The sequence below is a fragment of the Ruditapes philippinarum genome, unplaced genomic scaffold (genome assembly GCF_026571515.1).
Source record: "Ruditapes philippinarum isolate M1 unplaced genomic scaffold, ASM2657151v2 ctg1811_1_1_1_1, whole genome shotgun sequence".
NCBI classification, from domain to species: Eukaryota; Metazoa; Mollusca; class Bivalvia; order Venerida; family Veneridae; genus Ruditapes; species Ruditapes philippinarum.
Genome location: NW_026855651.1, coordinates 243,142 through 262,010, shown reverse-complemented (window position 1 = coordinate 262,010; position 18,869 = coordinate 243,142). Strand labels below are relative to the sequence as shown.

General features: G+C 32.7%; 1 protein-coding gene across 1 annotated transcript; it reads right to left on the bottom strand.

The window, feature by feature from the left end:
* Nucleotides 1-8,258: 8,258 nt before the first annotated feature.
* LOC132744038 (calmodulin-like protein 4) lies at nt 8,259-18,024 on the bottom strand. Its single transcript, XM_060732648.1, has 6 exons — nt 18,018-18,024; nt 17,888-17,918; nt 15,827-15,964; nt 14,461-14,553; nt 11,271-11,360; nt 8,259-10,587 (listed from the first exon to the last, which is right to left on the bottom strand). Exons 1-6 carry the CDS (start codon nt 18,018-18,020, stop codon nt 10,493-10,495), a joined length of 450 nt encoding a protein of 149 aa, XP_060588631.1. The 5' UTR covers nt 18,021-18,024; the 3' UTR covers nt 8,259-10,492.
* Between the last annotated feature and the right edge of the window lie 845 nt (nt 18,025-18,869).

Genomic DNA, 18,869 nt, shown 5'->3' with positions numbered 1-18,869 from the left:
GAGTTCATCGAATCTATCGCAGGAAGTAAGATATTTATTGAAGAACGGTTTATAGTAATAGCTAGTGAAGTTTTCATTTTTTATGAGATATTCAAAGAAATAATTTCCAGCTAGGTTACTATAAATAGAAAGTTTTCAGTGTGTCACTTTATTGAAAGTAATTTTTACATCTTGTAAACAGCTTTGTTCAATTCAGTTTAAACTATAGTACAATATACATATATATTTAACATCAAAATATTTAGTCATTTTACACTTTCGTGGTGATCTTTCATGCTTTTATATGTCTATAGCAGGTAAAAAACATTATTTAACTGATGTTTGGTTTAGGTTTAGGACATTGGATAGGCATGCGCTGTTATTACGTGAAGAATTGTGTATGGGTAGATGGTAGAAGTATAAGCGGAGGTTACACTGTATGTATAGATGTATATAAGGATTTTGTTTTAAATATAATTTTCATTTTAATCCCCTTCCGCAAAGCGGGGAGGGGATTATAGACATGGCCTCCGAATTCCCGTACAAACCCAGAGGTACTTGTGTGACTTGGAGAATAATACTAATAGTAATTTACTTTTTGATCGTATTCATTCCGTTTTTACTTGTGTGCCTTTTTTGACTAAAAATGGCTAAAAAGATCAAAAAGATCAAAGATCACATAAGTACCATTTCGTAAGTACGTCCGTCCGTAACACTTTCGTGTCCGCTCCATGACTTTTAAATCGCTGATTTTTTTAAAAATAACTTGGCACAAGTGATTACCATTTACCATTATGAGACGATGTGCAGAGTGCAATAATAATGACAAAGAGAGAAAACCCTTTAATTTACATGTTCTTCACACCAACACATTATAGGTCAACTTTACTGGTGGAGGAAGAACTCGGGTACAAATCCGTGCATTATTTCAGGCACGAACGGGCACCTGAGTAGAACCACCGACGTTTCGGAAGCTAGCTGGATAACTTCCTCACATGAAAAAATCCAAAGTCCCTGTCGGGATTCGATAATTGATGTAATTGATAGTAAATGGAAATTGTTAAAACAAAAAGGGTTATTTCTGTAATAATTAATGTGTCATCGATCAAATTATTTGACGTTGTAATTTGAATATTGTTGTTTTTTTTTTTTTCCAGAAGATCGAAATTAAAACAAGATTTTGCTATATGTAATTTGTACGATGTTAATGTGTATGTTAAAACAACAGGTGTACTTACGACCATATTTAGCTTTTCTTTAAATCAGTTACCTATCTCATGAAATGGTATATACCAGATCCAATAGAATAGATACTTTACTTGACTTAACCAAATGTATTATATTTGTCCATACCAGAAAATAAACAATGCAATATTCTTACATGCAATCAGGAAAGGGTAGACAAAATAATACACTCTAGTGAACTATCATGCAGATGACAACGTAAGACGTAAAAACGTTCTTTTGATGATGTTGAATAAGCCTTTAATTGAAGTACATGTATTTATCACCAATGGAAAAAATATATTTCAAATGATTATTGATTTTTTTTTTTCAGAAATGGTATACCGATGAACCTAGAGACCAGGATTGTGTTTGGCTGGGTTACGAACTTACGGTGGCCCCTTTTGGGATGACAATCAGTGTCATATTCATTATAAATTTATATGTGAATATACACTTAAAAAGCACCACTGAAAACTGCGGCACTGTCATCGTTAACTTTAAAGTTCAGCATTTTGAATTCTAAAATTCATGATAATTAAAACAAGCTTGTAATGATATCACAGTAAAACCTCTGAAAACCCTACCCTCTGAAAACCGAACCATTTTAAAAGTCCCGTATTTTCTCCTTATATGTTCAATAAAAAAATCTTCTGAATACCGGAATCTCTGAATTCCGTAAACCGGACGATTTTCTATGGTTTCTAATGCTAAACATGCATAAAAAATCCTCTGAAAACCGGACATCAATTTTAAGTGTCAACTTTCTGTGTATTGTCAGCTTTGTGATTCTCAAACAATTGAGGATGAATACCACTTCACTATAATTTGCAAAGCCTATGAAACCTTGCGTCATAAATACATTAAACAATATTTTTACAGGCGCCCAAATATGCACAAATTCGTACAATTAGTATCTGCTAAAAAATAAAGTTATCACCAGAAACCTGGCGAAATATATTTACCAAGCGAGTCGTATTCGCACAGAGCTGCTTTATACAATACAGTAATAATGCAGTTTTATTTTAAAGTTTGAATACATGTATATACGTTTCTAAAGTGATAAGCAATATCAACTATAAATCGTTGTTGTTGTTGTTTTTTTTTTTGTTTTTTTTTTGTCACGGCCTTAACCGACATCAACATATTAAACATATATCTGTGGTCAATGCTACAATAGTACTTACCTATAGATTGTTGTCTTTTTCTCAATTAACACCAAAAGTAATATTTTTATGACATGCATAATGTCTATTTTACTTTAACATGTAAAACAGATGCTGAGGACATGTCTATATTATCAACGACTATATGATCTTCCGTTCGTTCTCCATTAGTACTTTTTATAAATTGTTTTTCTTTACTGTTAAAAATAATATTTGAGGTAATCAGTTTAAAAAAAATTACTTCTAGAACAAGTGTTAATTTTATTCTAACATGTATGATTGTTCAATTGATAGAAGTATTTGTTCACTTTACTTAAGTTTATTTTTAAATTTGATTTTTCTTTTTCTAAGATGAATACTTAAGTACATATTTTCTAAGTAAGTATGTTTCTAATGTATGTATGTATGTATGTATGTATGTACGTATGTACGTACGTACGTAAACCATACGAAGAATTCAACAAGACTCGTCTTTCGTTATCGTTTTTGTTTGCCGTGTATTTGCACGTACATTATAAATACTTTGGGAATAAATATGTTTAAATCAAATGTCTTATATCATAAATTCGTAATTAAGAATTTTGAGAGGTTAAATGACCGTGCATAAACTGTTGTATGCAATACAACTATCGGCTGGCGACCATCTTGGTTAAATGTGTGTGTTTTGAGTTTATCTATACACGCCAACCGTTGACCATGTTGGCGAGTCTTCCAGAAGAGTATTAGTCATTTTAAATTTCGAAAGATAGTGCAAGATACAGAATTAAAGATGTCCCAATTCTAGAAGCTTTTAAGGTTCTTTAACGTGCCATGTGTTTAAGCACCCATACACGGGAACTCGATTTCAAGTCTCATCCGAAAGACTGATTAGTAATTTTAGTTTGCCAGTCCGGGAATTGAACCCACAATGTCGAGATTACAGGTTCTCGCTCTAACCCATTGAGTTATGCGGGCTGTTATCTGGGTTAATTGAGCTTACGACCGACTATATGCCAGATCAATTTCAACATTTAACCTAAATGGACATATAACAAGAACTATCGGAGGACAGTAACGCTCGACTATTCAAAAAGTTGTCACAAGGGTGTTTCATTGAGTATAATACATAAAATTGTCCGAAAAGGTACACTCCCTTCAGTAGTTATGGAGATACCAGCTTACAAGCAAACATTTATCTAGAATTTCTAAGTTGAAAAATGGGCATTATTATGCAAAAAAGCAAATCAGAGTTATGGAACTTGTGCCAATCATCTTAGATAATCACAGACAACAAGAGTGTGAAGTTTCAATCCATTCTCTTCAGTAGTTTTGGAGATACCAGCTTAATTTCTAAGTCGAAAAAGGGGCATAATTATGTAAAAAAGCAAATCAGAGTTATGGGACTTTTGCCAATCATCTTAGATAATCGCAGACAACAAGAGTGTGAAGTTTCAATCCATTCCCTTCGGTAGTTATGGAGATACCAGCTTACATGCAAAAACTTAACCAAGAATTTCTAAGTCGAAAAAGGGGCATAATTATGTAAAAAGCAAATCAGAGTTATGGGACTTTTGCCAATCATCTTAGATAATCACAGAGAACAAGTGTGTGAAGTTTCAATCCATTCCCTTCAGTAGTTATGGAGATATCAGCTTACACGCTAAAACTTAACCAAGAATTTCCAAGTCGAAAAAGGGGCATAATTATGTAAAAAAAGCAAATAAGAGTTATGGGACTCGTGCCAATCCTCTTAGATAATCACAGAGAACAAGTGTGTGAAGTTTCAATCCATTCCCTTCAGTAGTTATGGAGATATCAGCTTACACGCAAAAACTTAACCAGGAATTTTTAAGTCGAAAAAGGGGTATAATTATGTAAAAAGGCAAATAAGAGTTATGGGACTTGTGCCAATCATCTAAGATAATCACAGAGAACAAGTGTGTGAAGTTTCAATCCATTCTCTTCAGTAGTTATGGAGATACCAGCTTACATGCAAAAACTTAACCAGGAATTTCTAAGTCGAAAAAGGGGCATCATTATGTATAAAAGCAAATCAGAGTTATTGGACTTGTGCCAATCATCTTAGATAATCACAGAGAACAAGTGTGTGAAGTTTCAATCCATTCTCTTCAGTAGTTATGGAGATACCAGCTTACATGCAAAAACTTAACCAGGAATTTCTAAGTCGAAAAAGGGGCATCATTATGTATAAAAGCAAATCAGAGTTATGGGACTTGTGCCAATCATCTTAGATAATCACAGAGAACAAGTGTGTGAAGTTTCAATCCATTCCCTTCAGTAGTTATAGAAATACCAGCTTAAATACAAAAAACTTAACCACAGGGACGCCGACGCCGACAAATGGGTGACTACATTAGCTCGATTATTCTGCGAATAGTCGAGCTAAAAATCAAAAAAAAATTATACCCAACAAAGTATTCACTCTTGACATCCTAGCATGCTGTTTACATATTTTTACACAGGAGTTTTACAATAAACCTCATAATATCAACACACTAGTCTTCTCGTGACTTATAGTTGCCAATATCCATTTTTTGTGAATCATGGTTATAATGTACACGAAGAAAATATTCCATCTATATATTTGTTACTATTTGCTGTTAAATTTTAGATATATAACAATTGCTAAATAAACAAGAGGGCCATGATGGCCCTGAAGTCGCTCACCTGTATATAGGCCCCCGGAGCGGGGCCAGTTTAAACCCCAGGGCTTTTATTTGAACAAACTTGGTAGACATCCATTAGAAGATGTTTCATGCGAAAACAAGGTCTAGCTCGTTGGGTTTTTTCACTGTTGTACAGCGTCCACCGGATATAGCCCCTAATAACACCGAAAACGAAAGTAGAAAGCTTCACACCGAGTACACCCAAGGTAATGTTTTAACTTATTTCTTCATCATAACTTCATCGATTTTTCCAAACAAAACAACATTGTGAAGCTACATGTTTCTAGTTTGAGAGCAGTGTTTGCTTTTGTCTGCAAATTGAATGCTTTTTATTAAATTGGTGATAAATTGTAGCGTATTTGTTGTCATTTGCGAACGATGTTGATATTAACCACTAAATCAAGCCCAAAACGCATTTGTTGTATGAAATTCCGCCTTGATACAAACTGTAGTCATCCCTCTACTTATATTTGAGTTTTCACCCTTCACCTCGAGCTGCTTTTAACAAAGTTTTCGAAAAACGGCCTTAATTGCCTTGTGTACAGAGTCTAGCACGGATGTGTACGGGGTGTAGATGGAAAAGTGTTAGCGAGTTTACGGGGTGTAGTAGGTAAACCAATGTCATTTTCTGCAAAATAAATTCAGTACCAGAGCATATACACACACGCTGATGAAGAAAACGATCAATGTCGGGAGCAAGGAAAGATTTTAATTTTATAAAGGATAAAAGTGTTTAATTAAATTATAAACATGTTACGCAACATGTATATTAATTGCAGTAAACTGTTTTCGTCCTGCTAGACCACGTTTTATGCTTGACTATAAGTTAATAGGAAAAATGTAAAACTCAAAAGACCACAATTTCAATCCATATGGGTTTACAGCAAATTCTATAATTTGTCTTAAACAATATCAAACCATGTTCGAGTTATGCATTGTGAACTAAACTTGATCTAAACTTTTTATATTGGTTTATTAGATTATATATATAAATCCCCATTCGGACCATTTTCATTCAGCGAGTTGGTCAGAAGACTCTTCAACATGCCTTATAAATACCGACAGACACGATTCAACTTATGGTTGTGATGATGTGACAATAAGAATTAAATGTAGTTATACTGTAATTAAGGCTCAAAAACACTAAAAAGTAAAATTATTTACCAAATAACTCTGTATCGTCCTCTAATTTATCCATGTTTAGTATGAAATGAGATTATTTCCAATTAAAAATAAATATAAAAGACTATACTTAAAAAAATATGTGACTGCTAGACACCATACACATCTACTAAACCCTGTTCATTAAACTACTACACCCCGTTCACTTGAAATTGCTTTCTTTGCTAGACTCTGTACACAAGGCAAAGCTGTTTTTTTGCAAATTTTGTTAAAAGCAGCTTGAATTGAAGTGTGGAAACTCAAATATAAGTAGAGGGATGACTACAGTTTGTGTTAAACAGCGAATTTTGATACATCAAATGCTTTTTGGGCTTAATTTAGTGGTTAATATCAACATCGTTCGCAAATGTCATTGTTCGCTACATTTTATCGCCAAGTTAACAAAAAGTATTCAATTTGCAAACAAAAGCAAATATTGCTTTAAAACTATAAACAATAAGCTCCACAAAGTTGTTAAGTTTGGAAAAATCGATGAAGTTATGATGAAGAAATAAGTTAAAACATTACCTTAGGTGTACTCGGTATGCAGCTTTCTACTTTCGTTTTAGGTGTTTTAGGGGCTATATCCGGTGGACGCTGTACAACAGTGTTTTTAAAAGAAGATTTTTTTCAAGTTTTTTCTTAACACATATAGTTAAAAACAATGACACACCTGGGGCAGGGCCAGTTTTGACCCCAGGGCTTTTATTTGAACAATCTTTGTAGACACTTACTAGAAAATGTTTCATGCTTAATATCTAAACTGTAGCTATTCGGGTTTTTTCAAAGAAGATTTTAAAGTTTTTGCTATACACATATAAGGAAAAATAAATGTCCCCCGGGCCGGGGCCAATTTTGACCCCAGGGCTTTTATTTGAACAAACTTTGTAGACACTCACTAGAAGATACTTCGTGCTTGATATCTTAACTCGAGCTATTTGAGTTTTTTCAAAGAAGATTTTTTTAAGATTTTGTTATACATATATAAGGAAAAGGAATGACCCCCGGGGCGGGCCAATTTTGACCCCAGGTCTTTTATTTGAACAAACTTGGTAGACACTCACTAAAAGATGTTTCATGCCAAATATCTAAGCTCTTGCTCTTTGGGTTTTTTAGAAGAAGATATTTAAAGTTTTTTCTTTTGGTTGCCATGGCAACCAGAGTTCTGCATGGAATTAAATTCTTTGAACAATTTTCAAAGGTGACCACCAAAGGAACATTCCTGTGAAGTTTGGAAGAAATTGGCTTAGTGGTTTATAAGGAGATGTCATTTAAAGTAAAAGTTTACGGACGCCGGACGGACGGACGCCGGACGAAAAGCGATCACAAAAGCTCACCCTGACACTTTGTGACAGGTGAGCTAAAAAGGTAATAATTCTTGTTTGACATTTCAATAATAAATGACATGGTTTTGTTATATTTCCATTAGCCTACTGTTTGTCAACTGTCACTGAAACCTTGATTAAACCAGGGCTTGACGACGCATGTGATTTGAAATATTAAAATTATAATGTGTTGCAAATATTTACCTTCTAAAACTTTTAATCGGTTTCTAAATTCGATGGTATAATTGAGTACATCTAACCTAAATTTGGATCGTTTTATAGGTGTATTCAGCGAAATGTTGAATTAATTATAGTCCATATTTGGTTCATGCTTTACCAGAGGCGGCTTTTTTTCATTATTTCCTCACCATTCTTATGAAGATTAATCGATTGAATAGCGAATTTTGTATGGCATTTGAAACTATACAAAAAGCTGTGACAATTTCTATATGCATATCTAACTTTCAAATATATAACATTTTGTTCAACTAGTACAATATACGTACAATGTACTCCTATGTAATTTCACCTTCATACCAGTATGTATATAATATTTGTATCCATTCAAAAATGGGTTTTCTAGAGATTTTATCTACATGGTTTTGTAAAGATTTTATCTACGTGGTTTTGTAGATTTTATCTGCATGGTTACCGTTTTGTTGAGATTTTACCAGAATGTTTATAGAGATTTTATCTTACAGGTATTGGCGCAAAGAAAGAAAAAGAACTAAACCGAGTCAGACATAATATTCTTTTATCAAAAGTATGATATACATAATATTCAAACAACAAAAATAACTACAAAAGAAGTCATTTAAAAATGTCTTTCAATATTCCCCAATAACACAAACTGGAATGTTGCGTTTTCTGGTTAAAGTTTTTGCAGATTTAAGAGTAAATGTAAACAACGATGGGCAACCGTATAGAGCAGGTGTGCCTGCACTTACATGCAAAAAATAATATTAGGATTCTAGTACAACTAGATAGCCTCAAAATTGAAACTATGCAGAGTTCCTTCAAGAAATTAACATCGCAATTATATAATTTATGTATAAGCTACTCACTTAATCCAAACCTTATAACAAATCCAAGCCGTATGATAAAAATATTGTTAAAAGAAGGTATCTTGACTTAAAATTTTTATTTGACTCGAGTGAATTTTACTAGGACCTGATCTCACGAAGCTCAGAAACACCAAATGCGATCTATTCTTGTAAAATAGATGTGAGCTAAATGCTGAAATAACCGAACAAGAAACATGTCCCTTTGATTATAAACCTTCAAGAATAAATTTAAGATCATGTATGTTGTAATTAAGGATGTAAGAACACTGAAGTGAAATTTTATCTATGTATATATCTATTCTTCTAAAACAATTTTCAAACATCAAAGAATATGTTAAATATGTACTGCAAATGTTTATAAACACTATAAAGAATCATTAAAATATATATTTAAAATATTGGCTTAGACTTTATCGAAAATAAAATTCTAATTACGTCCCTTTATTTATATGAAATGTAAATTTGGTAATTTCTTTACAAAATTTTTTTTTGAACTTACAATATTGATAAATCTTCATTTGAGCATCATATTTATGATATAAAACCCTAAAAAATGATCTTTTAACTGTATTTAATAATAACTTAATTAAATAATAACTTATTAGCAATTACATAATATAAATTCACAATTTTTAAGTGTGTTATGACCTTTAACCTTTTTTTGTTCTGACACATTAACAACAATATGGGTATTTATCATTATACAAAGAAAGAAGAAAAGACATAGTAAAAGCTGGCCAAATAAATTCAGTTCTACAAGTCATGGTACAAAAAGTTTGCCTTCAGAATGACATGCTTCATCTGTATACACAGAAAACAAAAATGTGTGTTGTGAATAAAATTATGATTGCAGTAGTTATTTTACAAAATATTCAAAGAATTCTCAAACTAATTTGCATATAAGTGGCAAGTTGCATTATAAAATCAAAGCGAAAATTTGGATTCTGTTACAAATGTTATTTATAAAATTAACACAACTGGGAGAATAGACATTTTCAAGTATTCTACAATGCAAAATACATGTAGTCTAATGTAACTAAACAACTGATTTTCATTTCAAAATGGTTTATACATACATGTATAATATTGAACAATATAATTTCTTATAAAACACCAATATTTATATTTTTATCACAGCTTAATTTCCCATACAGATTTTGTTTTATTCAGTTTTCATCAAAATTTGCTCTGTTTACAAACAAGTAAAAAATATTCTGTACAATGTTTCATAACATTTTAAAGCTGCATGCCTCCAGATGAGCCGAAATATTTCAAGAAAACAAGAAAATTGTACTAAGATTTTAAGGAAAATTCAATTAATAATCTATATATTATATACAATTTACATACTTTTTAGTATTATAATTGTGACTAATGCAGTAAGGGCTATTTTTGCATGTTCTGACCTATTTTTGGTAATTTTCGTAGAGCCATTTTCAATGTTAAAATTACTTTCTATGATCACTTGACAATATTTTACTTTCTTATACATTTTTTAAAAAATCATGAAAATAAGCATAAATCTGGAGGCATGCTGCTTTAACCAATAAACTATTGTCACTGCATATATGCTATAAATAGAAAACATATGATAAAGTATAGTTTCACATCTAGGTGAATATATTATAATTGAGCCGTGCCATGACAAAACAAACATAATGGGTTTGCGACCAGCATGGATCCAGACCAGCCTGCGCATCCGCGCAGTCTGATCAGGATCCATGCTGTTCGCTTACCAACCCTATTACAAGTAGAGAAACTGATAGCGAACAGCATGGATCCTGATCTGACTGCTCAGATGCGCAGGCTGGTCTGGATCCATGCTGACTGCAAACGCACTATGTTGGTTTTGGCGTGACGCAGCTCAATTATGATGAATATTTGGAATGATAACACCGTGTAACATATCAATAATCTGGTACTGGCTGGGCTATATTATCTATAAATTCACTATATCTTATCTGACCACCAGTAACACCGCCATCTCTAAACAATGCTTCCACTGAAAATATAACAAAAGTCAGATAAAATATTCTATACAACAATTGCCATACTAGTTTTTTTTAGTTTTAGCTCCATTGTGAAACAAGTTCTTGCAACTTAATCACTTTCGAGTCCACTTCCTAGAACCAACCAGTACTGGTGTCATATGAGGAATCATTGATTGTGACCCTAGAAGGGCTCAAACCCATGATTCCTGGGTTAAGCGGCAGACACCTTAACCACTCGGCCACTGCTCCCCTTTGATTGCCCTAATAGTTGTTTAATTTAAGCGTGTACCTCTCAATAAAAGTTTTAAGGGGTTTTACACCATGCAGACACTGCTGTTACTTTGATTGAGTTCAACATGAGAAATAATTAGTCAGCAATATTGAGTCAGGTCAGTTTGAACATATGATAAAAACTCTTGTATAGGTTGATCTTTGTTCACACTGTCAGATGGTGAAATCTTCATTTAACACTAAGCACTATGCTGGTGCCAAACTGGAACCCAAACAGTGACCCAGCAGTGTGGGAACAGCTAAATTTTAGCCTAAAAGGTTTATAATACTTACCTAGTAAAGACTGTGAACATAAATATATATTTTTTAAACTTTTCCCCTAGTCTATCATCTTTTTTTATCTGTTTACTGATCTTACATTTGTCTTAATGTATGAAGCTTTAAGTAACAATAAATTTCTTACATTCTCTGCGTGACACCCTCTCTCCAAGATTTAACAAAATATTCTTCACTTCATTAACCTGTACATAACCTTTGCCCTCTGTGTCATGTGCTGAAAGTTAACAAGAGGGCCATGATGGCCCTGAGGTCGCTCACCTGTATATAGGCCCCCAGAGCGGGGCCAGTTTAAACCCCAGAGCTTTTATTTGAGCAAACTTGGAAGACACCCATTAGAAGATGTTTCATGATGTTAAGTTTTTACTACACACATATAATGAAAAACAATGACCTCCGCCCCTCAGCCCCCCTCCCCCTTTGGCAGGGCCAATTTAAACCCAAGGGCTTTTATTTGGACAAACTTGGTAGACACCAACAAAAAGGTGTTTCCTGCTTAAAATCTAACCTCTAGCTCATTGGGTTTTTTAAAAGAAGATTTTTTAAGTTTTTACTATACACATATAGTTAAAAACAATGACACCTCTGGGGCGGGGCCAGTTTTAACCCCAGGGCTTTTATTTGAACAAACTTTGTAGACACTTACTAGAAGATGTTTCATTCTTAATATCTGAACTCTAGCTATTTGGGTTTAATCAAAGAAGAGTTTTAAGTTTTTGCCATACACATATAAGGAAAATCAATGACCCCCTGGGGCGCGGCCGATTATCCCCAGGGCTTTTATTTGAACAAACTTTGTAGACACCCATTAGAACATGTTTCATGCTAAATATCTTAGCTCTAGCTCTTTGGGTTCATTAAAAGAAGATTTTTTAAGTTTTTACTATATGCATATAGGAAAAATCAATGACCCCCTGGGGCGGGGCCAATTTTGACCCCAGGGCTTTTATTTGAACAAACTTGGTAGACACTCACTAGAAGATGTTTCATGCTTAATATCTAAACTCTAGCTATTTGGGTTTTTTCAAAGAAGATTTTTTAAGTTTTTGCTATACACATATAAGGAAAATCAATGACCCCCGGGGCGGGGCCAATTTTGACCCCAGGGCTTTTATTTGAACAAACTTTGTAGACACCCATTAGAACGTGTTTCATGCTAAATATCTTAGCTCTAGCTCTTTGGGTTCTTTAAAAGAAGATTTTTTAAGTTTTTACAATATGCATATAGGGAAAATCAATGACCCCCTGGGGCGGGGCCAATTTTGACCCCAGGGCTTTTATTTGAACAACTTTGTAGACACTCACTAGAAGATGTTTCATACTTAATATCTTAACTCTAGCTATATGGGTTTTTTCAAAGAAGATTTTTAAGTTTTTGCCATACACATATAAGGAAAATCAATGACCCCCGGGGGGGGGCCAATTTTGACCCCAGGGCTTTTATTTGAACAAACTTTGTAGACACCCATTAGAACATGTTTCGTGCTAAATATCTTAGCTCTAGCTCTTTGGGTTCTTTAAAAGATTTTTTTTTAAGTTTTTACTAAGTATATGCATTTAGGGAAAATCAATGACCCCCTGGGGCAGGGCCAATTTTGACCCCAGGGCTTTTATTTGAACAAACTTGGTAGACACCCATTAGAAGATGTTTCATGCTAAATATCTTAGCTCTAGCTCTATGGGTTCTTTAAAAAAAGTTTTTTTAAGTTTTTACTATATGCATATAGGGAAATTCAATGACCCCCTGGGGCAGGGCCAATTTTGACCCCAGGCCTTTAATTTGAACAAACTTGGTAGACACTCACTAGAAGATGTTTCATGCCAAATATCTAAGCTCTAGCTCTTTGGGTTTTTTAAAAGAAGATATTTGAAGTTTTTTCTTTTGGTTGCCATGGCAACCAGAGTTCTGCATGGAATTAAATTCTTTGAACAATTTTTAAAGGTGACCACCAAAGGAACATTCCTGTGAAGTTTGGATAAAATTGGCTTAGTGGTTTATGAGGAGATGTCATTTAAAGTAAAAGTTTACGGACGGACGGACGCCGGACGAAGAGCGATCACAAAAGCTCACCCTGTCACTTTGTGACAGGTGAGCTAAAAATAGTAACAATCAGTGATTTTCAGTGTCATGTGCTGAAAGTTAAAAGTTAACATTTTCAATAAAATTGAGATATGGCAGAAAATATTCACAGACATAAAGATTATCTTGTTCAACATTTTTTTCTTTATTTATTCATCTCGAGTTTGAACAAAGAAAGATTAACAATTCCTGAAAGTCTGATTAGCTTCCCTTTACAGGAAAAATACAAAACTGTAACACATAAAGAAAGTAATTTACTGATCTTTTACAGAAAAATTCCATACATAAAGAAAGCAATCTATTTCCTTTAAAAAGAAATATGTACAACATTAAGAAATCAACTTCTCTTTTTTGAGAAATCAGAAGCCCCCCTTAGAGGTACTATTGCACACATAATGGTTTCAGAGTTTTTGAAAAAAAATGTCAATAAAACAAATCTTGCCTGACAAATAACATTCTTAGTAAAGTACATGTATTTGCACTTTGATCCTGCTCTTTCATTTTTTTTAACATTGACTTAATTTAGAATCCAAACACAGTTTACACAACAGTTAACTGGTTGCAAGTAGAACAGTTGGTAGCTGGTAGAACAGTTGTGCCCTAAGTAAGTTTTCTTTTACCCTGCAATCGATTGCTATACACTATATCATAGAAGTTTATGTCTACAAAAAGTGACATAAAAGAAGAATATATCTTGTTAAACCAGTTTGTGATAAACAGCAGTGTTCATATCTATCTCAATTGAGGCATAACAACTGTTACTGGTTACTGCAAATTTTACTTTGATTTGTATTTAAAAACTGTTAACAAATATGTTGATGTTCATAGACCTGTTATGTATGGGAGTGTGGCTTTAAAGGAACTCCACTGAGCTAAAAAAAGCCTGAATACACAAATTTGAAATTTTAACATAGATCAAGTAAACCACTTAAAATGGAAAAATTTACACAGTATAATCAGTAAATATACTAAGAAATAAATTCACTTTCAATTTTGTGTTCAATTCATAGCCTGATTCGAGTGAAAATCTTTCCATTTTTAGGTCATTTTGCAGACTAAAACATGATAATTCTGGAAAAACTTGATGAGGGAATGAAAATTTTGTGCACAAGTTACTGCACAAGACCTACATCAAATCTGGTTAAAACATATTTCTAGTTCCGTTGTGTTAAAAACCCTTAGTCAAGTCCCTTTCATAAGATAAATGTCACAATTAAGGAAACTTTTTAAATTTTACCTCTAAAAGCATTTGTAATTTCCCTCATTGCATTCTCCTTTGTGTTGTGCTCATGCATAACTTCCAAAAATGAAGCAAAATCTACCTTCCCATCTGAAAATATACATGAAAAAGAGAGTGAGACTATAAATAGTGTTGAAGCATCACACTAAATACTGGTATATAGCCGACAAAGCGCTTGAATGATTAAATGCTAAAATCTTCCCTTTTCACATGCTGAAATGCTCATAAGACGTCTAATTCATCTCTTCACATCAATTTATATACATGTATAAAAAAATTTATAAAAAAAATGTATGAATCAGGGAAAAAATGATGATGATGATTTTTGCAAGCATCTAGAGGTACTGCTCAATCACTGTAGTGAGTTAAATCCTGAATTTTATCCTCAAATCCTATGTTATCATAGTCTGAACTTATCAAAACCTCAATTAATTTGGAATAATTAGACATTGTGCTCAAGTAAGGCATAATAGATATATGGTCACAATAATGAAAACTAGAAGCCAGGTACTTTCTAGTGTACTTTCATACTATGAGCAGATGTCCATCCCTTTTGTCAAAAAAAGACAAAATTATATAAACAAATTTTACTATTAAACTGTAACAGTACGATTAATGTGAATGAAGTGTTACACCAAAAACCTTCTATCAAGGATAGCCCCACTGTCTATCAATAGTCAAGGACATAATTTCAAGATACTGCATGCTTGTTATGTTGCTTTTCATTGGAAAATCATGATGCTTATAAAAGTATGTAGATTTTTATACAAAACTGCTTTCAATTTATGTAGAAATGTCACTTTCTTTCTCTAAACAAAAGATGCTTGTTGTATTAATTATAAATTTGTTATAAATATTTTTTAATAGGTTATATGGCCATATATAAATAGAGGATATTGAATGAGTGTAAGTTCCATACTGAATTTATTGCACGATTTGAATAAAATTACATTATGCGAGCCTCTGGCGAGCATAATATTATTTTACTCAACGAGTGCAATTAATTCAGTATGGAACTTACATGAATTTAATATTCTATTTATCACATACCCAAAATAAAGACCGTTTAAAGTGAAATAAGAGTCATATTTCATTGACGCGCCTATAGTATAACACTAACATTTAGCACTCTTTACAGTATGTTTGTATCACGCTAATGACGTCACGTCAAAATATATGCACGGCTGTGCAATTCCATATTTACGGAGTCGCAAAATCGGCACGGGTGTGTGATAAATAGTTGTCTGCAATATAACACTTGGTTATATTTCAAAACAACCATTTATATAGGGTCATATAACCTTTCCAAAAATAATCTTAATAACAAATAATATCGGCAGTCTTCAATGACATTTATAAATACCTTTGACATATTTCTGGTAGTAGTTGTGAATTTCTTCTTCTGTAGGGCTGTAAGATAGAGATCTCATTATAACTCCCATCTCGTCCTCGTTTGTGGTGTACCCTCGCTTAGCGATAAAGAAAAAACACTCCTTAAACACTGAAACAGAAACATTAACTCCATTAAAAATACATTTAAGAAGCATACACTGCATACTTTCTAAAAATTTTGATAACTTATCTTAATACAGAAAATTTTGTCAACTGTACATATAAAATGTTTTATGCTAGCCAATTTAACCTATCATTTACTAAATTACTATTTCTTAGAGCTTAACTTGATAGAGACAATATCAATGTATTGTTGACATTCTTCTGTCGATCAATAATCAATAAACATTTGCAAAAACTTTTATTTTGATAAATTATTTGAAGGTCTATAAATTATGAAAATTCACTTAAAACATATAGAAAAGCAGGTGGACATGTCTAATGCTAATCTGCTGTTACATAATGGACACATTTCATAGCAGTGATGACAAAATATGGTCAGAAAAAAAATCATGCAAAGGTTATTTAGAAATAGGACACAGCATATTTGCATGAACAGAACATTTATTTTACTAAAATCATTTAAACAGGCAAATACAAGAAATTAGGAGTATTTATCGTTACATCATTATATCACCAATATTTTTTCATCAGATATCGGTATATCGTCAAAATATATTGTCAAAGCTTGATTCTGAGATATTTTCGTTCTGGGTCAGAATCTCACTTACTCTGATATTTCTAAGATGCTCTGACATTAGACAATAAGGAATAAGTTGTGCATCTGCTCCCATAGAATAATATTTTCATCATTTCATATTTATTAATTTTTGCATAAATAATGTCTTAAATATAACATAAAACTTAATATTTTACGAAGAGTGTTCATCATTTCTCAGTAACGCAGTGTATTTATCAACAGTGTATTTGTCACATGACATTAGCTGATATGTCTTTATTTTGATCGTACACATGTTTACTTTTCTATCAAAATCGTTATGTTAAGAATATTTTCACAAATTAAACATGGAATTAATGTAGGAATGAATAATCTTTAAATGTATAGTTACAATTTATTCAAATATGAATTCTAATACGATTTTAGACGGTTCAAAACTGGCGCTCGAATTCCCCACGCACATTTCACCAAAAAAGGGTACTTATCATGATGTACATAGAGGCAAGATATTGCCAAGTCACAAAATAGCACAATATCTTGTTGCCGAGTACAATAAGTTGGACTAATCATCAAAATGCTATGCACCGAAGCAATGACAGCTCTACTACTTCTACAGATACCAAATTATGTAAGAAATTGTCAAGGAACTGCTCTTATACTATTTGTATCAGGCTAGAATTATCATAGAATCAGTAGCAAATTTTGTCTAAAGTATGAGACTTATGAATTTTCATACTTTTCTTATCCTCTTGATATGTTTTTCTCAACTTAAGTATAGTCTTTTTTAATCGTATGGAAGTAACAGTTCTAAAGAACAGAGGCTTTGGTCTATATCATGATTAATGAGAGCGTAACTTTTCATGTAGCACAAGTGCAATCAGTGATCACATGTGTTGCCTGCCCTATATAAAATAAAACAAAACATGAATTGCTTCAAAATTGATTTGTTTTAATATCAAATGGTATTTTTATTTGACCCAAATTTGATTAATAGGGGTGATTTTAATAGGTTTTATGTACGGCGCACAACTGCCAAATTCTGGTAGCCTTTGCAAATAGGATTGACCCATAACTTTACTGTCGCAACGTCAAAATAAAAGCGACATATAAAGTTATGGAAAACTATGAGTTATTATGCTTATTTGTGTAGTCAAAATAAATCGACATTGACGTGCTCATATTTTGTAGAGAAATATACTACTCATGCTGAATAAGCCTACACTATACTCAATATTTCGTCTGCAAGACTAACGGGCATCCAAAATGGGTGTGGCCGTTTAACAGGTTTACATTTACCTGTTTACAGGTGCGACAGGTGTGAAAACAAAGATAAAATACGTTTCTTATACTTACAATCGATATCATTCTGGCTGAAATACTTTGCCTGAAAAGAAAAAAAATAACAAAATAATCATAAAATCTCGATTTATCATAATATTCTAATAGATAAAATGAGATTAAAACATGACAAACAAAAACAAACCATCTTTCTAATACTGAAATCAAGCTATCGAGCAAACTTGTATCGACCACAAAAACGGTGCAGTGTGTAAAATTTCTATTTATACTTTTTTACGAACGGTGTATATATGTATGTTTACTCGTCGTGATATGAGCTTTTAATGAAACTGAAAGTAAGTATGGTATAACCGATTACCATTTCCAGTTAAATTTACTGTTACCGATGTCTGCTTTTAACTGTTTAATGTAAAACAATATATTTTTTGTACATATTGATAGATAAATAGATTGTCATACAGTAGATCTAATATGCAATGTTTTTGTTGCTTTTCTTTCTTTTTTTTTTTGGCCGGGGGGGGGGGGGTCCTTCATTTGGCTTACAGACAACTCACCCCCCAGACGATTCACCCTAAGCCATTTTTTCCAGACAATTCACCCATCAGACAGTTCACCCCACATTATTGGATTTTTGACACAGACAATTCACCCCCCATTTTCTTAACTTTAATTTTGATGAAATTTATCTTAAAATTAGAAGATGCAATAAACAAATTTGTTGTGTTTCTTTACTAAATTGATATTTATAGATTAGTCATATTTAAATTAATTATAATAATTTTTTACTTAAAAAATAATATTTGTTACTATACTGTGCCCCTCTTAGTTCACGGTACTTAACACTTTAAAACAGTAAAGAACACAAACAATAAACTTACACTACAAAAACTGTCATAAACTGTATCATTTAGTCATTTTTCTGCTATATGACACAAGGTAACAACAATATATTCAATCAAAATTAGTTTTAATTTGTCAGATGTAAACCGTGTGTCGGCCATTTTGAAAACAGTATGTCATCATTTACCTCGCGGTA